The sequence below is a fragment of the Rosa chinensis genome, chromosome 1 (assembly GCF_002994745.2).
Source record: "Rosa chinensis cultivar Old Blush chromosome 1, RchiOBHm-V2, whole genome shotgun sequence".
Classification (NCBI taxonomy): Eukaryota; Viridiplantae; Streptophyta; class Magnoliopsida; order Rosales; family Rosaceae; genus Rosa; species Rosa chinensis.
This window is the reverse complement of record NC_037088.1, coordinates 10,091,439-10,099,414: the sequence shown is the minus strand read 5'-3', so window position 1 is coordinate 10,099,414 and position 7,976 is coordinate 10,091,439. Positions and strand designations below refer to the sequence as shown.

The following is a 7,976-nucleotide window of genomic DNA, read 5'->3' as shown; positions in this document are numbered from 1 at the left end:
CTTGCTCTTACCTCGAAGATTGAGGCTGGGGTTTTCCCTTCTGGTGATTCTGATAGGGCCGTGGGGAGGGGAACCGTATCAGAGGCGAGTTGCAAGGCCTTGGTTCTAGTAGGACCTGCGTTGGAGTCTTCAGGTGGTTTTGTTGACGGTTTCTTTGCTGAGAAGGACAGCCAAGTGAGGGTAGGATCGCAGGGTTTGTTGGAGTCCAAGTGTATGGGAAGCCCCATTATCTTAGAGCATGTTCTGACTGATATCAAGGCAAAGGGTGGATTGAACATTCGGGCTTCTTCCCCCTCCAATTTGGATAAGGTAAACTCGAAGGCGCTGACGTTAGTTCCTGCATTGGTAGAATCTGGGAAGGAAGATAATAGGGTGGCATTCTCCTCCATTCAAATAGCTCCAGTAGGAAAGAAAAGAAAAGCAGTGAGGAATTTGGAGCGGTTTGGGAAGAAGTATTTAGCTTTTTCTTACTCAATGCTTCAAGTGGAGGAGAATGTCGCTTTGGTGCTGCAGCATAAGAATGGCAAGTTGTTGGTTTCGCCAAAAAAGAAGAAAGCTGGGAGGCCAAAGGGTAGCAAGAATAAAATTAAAGTTGCGGATGAGCTAGAAGTGAAAAAGCTTAGAAAGTACAAGCGCAGGGAGAAAATAAACTTTGATTCAGCTGATGCTGAGAATACTGGTGGGAGTAAGCTAGCAACTGGTGAGGTTGTGCAGGTGGTGGAGTCTGCTATTGCAGAGGACACCGTGGAGGGTGCTATGTCACCTACTATTAGTTTACTTTAATTGTTGTTTGGGTCGCAAAAGCCAGAGCCTTAGTTGGTTCCTTTTTATGTCTGCTTCAAGGTTTCTTGGTTTTTGTTAGAATAAAGACGCGTGGATTTTCTAAAAGGTGGGTGTACTAAGGACTTGTTGGGTTTTTATTCTTCTAGAATAGGGATTTCAGAGGTTCTAAGGAACGATTGCTTTCTGTCGACCCCATAGGGGTGTTTCGTTTTTGTACTGCTTACTGAACTTAATGAAAGGGTTGGCCTATTTCGATCAAAAAAAAGTTTTAAAGTTATTTCTGTATTATCATTTGAATAAAAAGTTAACCCCTTTTCCTTGGTTTTACAAAGTCACTTTCACACTTCTATGATTTCAGACTATAGCACACGTGATAATCCAAGTTAACGTTATTAGTTTATATAACATATACTTTTGTTGTCCCCTATAATAGTCTCCACTAAATTCGAATTATATTATTAACTTAGACCATCAGATGACAATACCGTATGATAATCTGCGACCATAGAATAATCACTCACACACTTCACTCTCTCCCATGACTCCATGCCAAAGGAGAAGAGCTCCATTTTTCTTTCTTTCACACTTTATTCATCTTTATATATATATATATATATATATATTTTGTTAGACAGAGAATTTATATGAAATAAAACAAAAAAATTTATACTTATAAGTTCGAAATGTAAATTAATAACCATAGCCAAATCTAGGAGACATAATAAATATATATATGAACTTGTGGTTCGTAATTAAATTAAATTCATGATATTGTATTCTCATGTTATTAATCAAAATTTCATTTTCTTTTAACCACTTCGATTATTTGAAGTTTGTTAAAGCACGCGTGTGATGTTGACATGGCGCGTGTCGGAGTGGTGTTAAAGCCCTTTCCTAGTTTTTAGGCTTCAAACTATCCTCTTACTCGTAAGCGCACTCTGTTCTATGTTTACAAATCAGTCCACCAATTCTCACTGACTCTTCACTTTTCACCCCAACAACACCACCACACACGACTGATGTCAGACAGTTTCTCTCTCTTTCTACACCACGCCCGAGAAAGAGAGAAAGAGATAGTGTGTGTGTGTGTGTGTGTGTGTGTGATATTCTGTCTCTGAATTTTGCTGCTTTCCTCCTTTCATCTTTTGCCTTAGGGACCGATTCACTCTGTGTAAATTAAAAAAAAAACACGATAGAAGAACCCTCATGTGCCAGTTATGAAATAAATGATCCCTTCCCTAAGGGGGAATGTTTAAGTTGGCTGAAAGAGCAGAACCTACAAGAATGAGTTCGGTATCAGATTCTATTATGAAATTTGTAGTTTGAGGGCCACTTTAGCCTGGAATAGATGCTCATATAACTCATTTACAAGGACAAGGAAAGCTGTTATGGCCATTTGGCCCATTTGCCTTGACTCATGTTACTTCTTATGGCCAACCCATCCATGAGACCATGTCATAAAAAGGCAAATGGGTTGGTTCTAAATGAGATGGAAAATTGAAAGGGTAAATTTCTTCTATGGTACTTGAGGTATGGCTAATTGGGTTATGTTGAAGATGAAATCACCGAATTTTATGTTTAAGAAATATAGTCGTCGTGATTTGAACACCCACGAGAATACTCCACCGAGTTATGTCTAATCCACCGAAAGTAGCCTCGTGGTTCGGAAGAGATAGAGTTGGACGCCTTATATAGTAGAAGGAGATTGGAAGTCAAGTCCAGGCAACATAAGCAAATAATCGAGTAAGAGGAACGGCAATGTGAAGCTTCCATTGACAGAGACCTCCATTCGTCAGGCCCACTAGCATAAAGGTAAAAAAACAAAGCCTAAATTTAGGTATCAGATTGTCTTCTTTTAAAAATTAGGTACCAAATTATCCAATTGACCATACTTCAAGTACAAAAAAGAAACGGTTGGACTGTTAAATTGATGTGTTGACTGCAGGGAGAAGCGAATGCGCTTGCACACGCCCTAAAAGCAGAGTTCGATTTATGCATTCGCGCTCGTCCTGCGGTGCACGATATCTAGGTGGGCCACCGGCTTTTGTCGACGTTTAGTGGCCTGCAGCCGAACGGGTGATTTCATCAAAGGGCTTGGGGTAGTTTCCTTGGAGTGTTGGTGTTTGAAGTTTGGCAGGAGCGGCTTTAACGGCGGCGAGTCTGGTGCCGCATCTCTGAAGCACGGAGGTAGGGCTGTTCTGATTCTGAGAAGGTCAATGGCGAATTGGGAGGGACTGGATTTCGATCTGCTTCGTTTTCCAAGCGGCAACGCCGGCGTCGAGTGAGCTCCGTTGATCTGGAGTTTGGGTGAACTCAAACCTAGTTGTGTTTGGGTTTTGCCTGGTTTTCAACGTCTGGGGCTCATGGGTGGTTGGAGCGGCTTTGTCAACGACATCTGGGATTGGAATGATGCGGGCATGGTGGCGCCGTAAGCCCTTAACAACATCGCCGTGGTCGTGGTCGTGGTTGGTGCCATTGTGCAAGGAGATGGAGAATTGGGCCAGGTTTGGGCCGTTTTTGCTAGGGTTTTGAGTGGGACTCTCCTTTGGGTTGGAGCCAATTGGGCCCAAGTAATTAATTGGGTTTGGGTATGAGCCTAGGCCTATCATTTGTTAGTGCTTTAGTTTATTTTCAATAATTCCCTAGTTTTTTAGGGAAAGCTATGCACTTTTGTGCACTATGTCTTTTTTTAGGCTTGCTATTTACTATGTCTTTTCATAGTTCATAGGTTTGCTTTACAATAAATGAGCATGGATGTTATTCAATGAGTGGTACTAGATAGTGGTGTATTTTTCTTATTTGCCCTCTGTATTCAAGACATTGGAAAGATATGTAATATACTATTCTAGCTTGAGTTGTTAATGATAAATTGTTTTGATTTGATTTTAAAAACAAAAAAAAAGTACCATAAAAAGAATTTATCTAAATTGAAAATTATCAAAACGAGACAGACAAGTTGAATATTATATTCAAAGTACAATGTTGCGTGGAAATCAAGTATTCTTTAAGCTGGAAGGTGGAATCAAGCATTGACTAGAAACAGAGTATTTCCATTTTCCATCAACAACAGGCGACTATGCTACTCTGATTCAATTCCGATTAGGAGATCAATGGCGTCAACCTCTTCTCGTCGTCAATGGAGATACGATGTGTTTCTAAGTTTCAGGGGAGAAGATACCCGCAATGGTTTTACCGATTATCTGTATTCTGAACTAATTCGGAAAGGCATTCTCACCTTTCGGGATGACCCAGGGCTTGAGAGAGGAAAATCCATTAGGCCTGAACTTTTAGCTGCAATTCTTTTTAAAATGATCTCTTCTTTTTAAAATGAACTATTCTTTATGATTTAAATTGGTTTTGATTTTTCTGATTGAGGGATGGATACGAATGGAGAGTGATGAACATCGAGTAAATCTTGCCAAATGCTAATATTGTTTTTGCCGCTTATGTTACATTGCTAAGTTTCTAATTTTATCTAAATTTTCTCAGATATGAACCAAAACTAAGTGAGGAAATTGTTAATCATATACTAAAGAAGTCCGTTTATACATCTTCAAGTGTAGTCAAGGGCGTCATAGGAATGGATTCCCGCATTCATGATTTATTAAGCAATTACATATATCCGAAGCTCGCTGGGGTGCGTTTTATAGGGATCCATGGCATGCGGGGCATAGGTAAGACAACACTTGCTCGAGCTATCCATGATCAAATTTGTCAGGATTTTGACCGAACCTGCTTTCTTTCCAATGTTAGAGAAATGTCTAAAAACAATGGCCTAGTTTCTCTACAAGAAAAACTTCTTTCCAGAATCCTGATGGCAAAAATTGAAAATATAGACGATGAATACACAGGAGCTGCTATGATAGAAAGGCGGTTGTGTAGAAGAAAGGTGCTTGTTATGATTGATGATGTGGATCAGTTGACACAATTAGAGAAAGTGGCTGGAAGTCGCAACTGGTTTGGTCTTGGGAGTAGAATTATCATAACCACCACAGATGTTCAGTTGTTAAAGGCACATGATGTTGATGCTACATACAAGGTTAACGGGTTAAACTGTGATGAAGCACTTCAACTTTTGAGTTTGAAGGCTTTTAAGAAATATCCCCCACCAGAAGATTATTTTCATCTGTGCAACCTTATTTTAGGGTATGCTCAGGGGCTTCCGTTGGCTCTCATGGTTTTAGGTTCTTTTCTGTTTGGTAGAAGCGCTGATGAATGGGCAAGTGCAATAGATAGGCTAAAGAACACACCACATAAACATATTATTGAGTTGCTTCGGATTAGTTTTGATGGACTGGATGAAAAAGACCAAGAAATATTCCTACATATCGCTTGCTTTTACAAGGGGAAGGATAAGGATCGTGTGACACAAATACTAGACTATTGCCAGCTAAACCCAGTCATTGGTTTGAGTGTTCTTGCTGATAGATCTCTCATAACTATCTCCAACAACGAACTGTGGATGCATGATTTGCTACAAGAATTGGGCTGGGAAATTGTTCGTGAACAGTCTCCCAAAGAGCCAGGCAAACATAGTAGATTATGGTCTCATGAAGACATCAACAATGTGCTGAAGAAAAATAAGGTAAGAGTTTGGTAATGAAAAAAAGAAGCTAAGCATATTATTATTTGTGTTCTGCACTTCAATTATTGTGTAAAAAAAGAAATAAGGCAGATTTACTTGTAATCTGCTTAGGTCTTGATATTCTTTGTGTTCTGCATTTGAGTTATTATTCTTGTTTTTCATTAGCAGGGAACAGATTCAATCCAAGGCATGGTAATGGAGTTGACTAAATTACAAGCGGCTCATTGGAAGCCAGAAGCCTTTTCAAATTTGTCTCAACTTATTCTTCTCCATATTCGTAATGTGGACCTTCCCAAAGGCCTCACTTGTCTTTCTAATTCCTTGAGACTCCTCGAATGGACTGGGTATCCCTTAAGATCTCTCCCAAAATTTTTTGAAGCAGATGAACTTATTGAACTTAACTTGTGCCACAGCAACATTAAACAGCTTTGGAAGGGAACAAAGGTATGGCTATTAGTTAATAGTCTACTTATTTATCTCTATGTAGCAAATTGTCTGTTCTGTGTGGTGGCTCACTGTTTTGATATTATGAGCAGAATTTCGACAAGTTGAAGTTCATCAAACTCTGCTGTTCTCAAAACATTGTGGAGACACCAGATTTCGCAGGTGTTCAGAATCTTGAGACTTTAGATCTTGAAGGATGTAAGAATTTGGTAAGAATCCATCAATCCCTTGGATTTCTCAAAAAGCTTATTTTCCTAAATCTTAAAGACTGCAAAAGTCTCAAGAGTCTGCCAAGTAGAATTGAAATGGAATCTCTTGAAACACTAATTCTTTCTAACTGCTCAAAAGTTAAGAAGATTCCCGAGTTTGTTGGAAATATGGAACGTTTGTCAGTGCTTTATCTTGATGGGACTGCCATTAAGGAACTACCTATTTCAATTGAACGGCTGAGTGGCCTTGTGTCATTGAATCTAAGCAACTGCAGAAATCTTGTTTGTCTCCCAAGCACCATCAATAAACTGAAGTCTGTTGAAAATCTTAATCTTTCTGGATGCTTGAAACTCGGCAAACTTCAGGTAAATGTGGGGGGGGATGGACTGTTTTGAGGAAACTGATGTGAATAGTGGGTCTGCAATAGAAATGTCATCTACCCATGGTCTCATAAGATATGTGAGAGGTTCAATCTTTCATGGATCCGAAGTAGTTTGAGGATCTTTAAATAAGTTCTTGCCTTCTGGATTGGTGCAAAAAGTGGTGCAGAAAGTGAATAAAGAGCCATTGAGTTTCCGCTTGCCTATATCTGGTCTATGTAATTTAACATATCTGAACCTGAGTAATTGCAATCTTGGTGAAGGAGCATTTGCCAATGAATTTGGTTACTTTCCCTCTTTGGTGACCTTGAATCTAAGTGGAAACAATTTTGTTCGCCTTCCTTCAGGCATTCGATTGCTTTCTAAGCTTGAGAACTTTAACTTGGAGAATTGCAAGAGACTTCAAGACTTGTCAGACCTTCCATCAAATAGTATACTTGATTTAAGGGCAGAAGGCTGTACTTCCCTGAAATACTTGTTTGATGCATCAAATTTGAACAGACTAAACAAATCATATTTCAATTTCATCAATTGCTTCAATCTAAATGGCAATCAAGGATGCAATAACATAGCATTTGAAATGCTGAAGGCATTCATGTATCAGGTACTCCCTCTCAAAGTATGTGTGTGTGTGTGTGTGTGTGCGCGTGTCTGCTCATATACTTATAGACATTAATCAACTAAATCTTCTTACACAGGGAATCTCTAATAAGAGTGAAACTTTTCAAATTGTAATACCTGGAAGTAATATTCCTGAGTGGTTCAGCCATCGGAGTGTTGGGTGTTCCTTAAGTGTATATCTACCTGCACATTGGAATAACAGTCGGCTTATGGGATTTGCTTTGTGTGCTATTTTTGTACTCCATAAGCACCATCTGGTGGATAAGCTTTGTAGAGATGAATTCAAGAATTTTAATGCAACACATCATCTTGTATGTTGCCTAAAGCTCGATGGAAGAAAATTGGAAGTATATGGCAAACAGCCTGCATTTCGCTTTAGTGAAGAATTTTGCCAGGTTAAGTCAGATCACCTGTGGCTATTCTATGTCTCTCGTGATAAATATTTTGGTCCTGAGTGGTGGCATAACAGTTGTAGTCAGCTTGAGTTCTTATTTAAAACCAGAGGGCCGAGTCTGAAGGTGAAGGAGTGTGGAGTCCGTCTGATATATGAGCAAGATAGTAGAAAAGAATACTTTGATTTAGGGTTTTCAATAATTATTCTATTCATCCCACAAAGGGGTATATATACAAGGACAAGAGGAGTAGTCTAACCCTAATAGGAAACAATCATTCCTATAATTACATGATAACCTAAATAAATAAGAATCATAATTACATAAGATTTACAGCTATTCTACACTCCCCCTCAAGTTGGTGCATAGATATCTATCATGCCCAACTTGTCAACTGAGCTGTCGAATATCTTCCTGGACACTTCTTTAGTAAGAACATCAGCTAACTGCTCCTCTGAGTTTACAAATGGAAAACGAATAACCTTTCTGTCAAGATTTTCTTTAATAAAATGACGGTCAACCTCCACATGCTTTGTCTTATCATGCTGAACTGGATTATGT

At 39.2% G+C, this 7,976-nt stretch overlaps 1 protein-coding gene across 1 annotated transcript; it reads left to right on the top strand.

Annotated features, from left to right (window-relative positions):
• Positions 1-3,192: 3,192 nt before the first annotated feature.
• Positions 3,193-7,111, top strand: LOC112200335 (disease resistance protein RPV1). Its single transcript, XM_040518900.1, has 6 exons — positions 3,193-3,287; positions 4,273-5,368; positions 5,537-5,812; positions 5,905-6,387; positions 6,572-6,860; positions 7,101-7,111. Exons 1-6 carry the CDS (start codon positions 3,193-3,195, stop codon positions 7,109-7,111), a joined length of 2,250 nt encoding a protein of 749 aa, XP_040374834.1.
• Positions 7,112-7,976: the final 865 nt, after the last annotated feature.

Bases quoted from the DNA above. Each gene is read 5' to 3' on its own strand.
- LOC112200335 (XM_040518900.1), top strand. From the start codon at position 3,193: ATGCGGGCATGGTGGCGCCGTAAGCCCTTAACAACATCGCCGTGGTCG. The intron at 3,288-4,272 runs GTTTGGGCCGTT...AAATTTTCTCAG, and splicing joins GAGATGGAGAATTGGGCCAG to ATATGAACCAAAACTAAGTG. The intron at 5,813-5,904 runs GTATGGCTATTA...TATTATGAGCAG, and splicing joins AGCTTTGGAAGGGAACAAAG to AATTTCGACAAGTTGAAGTT.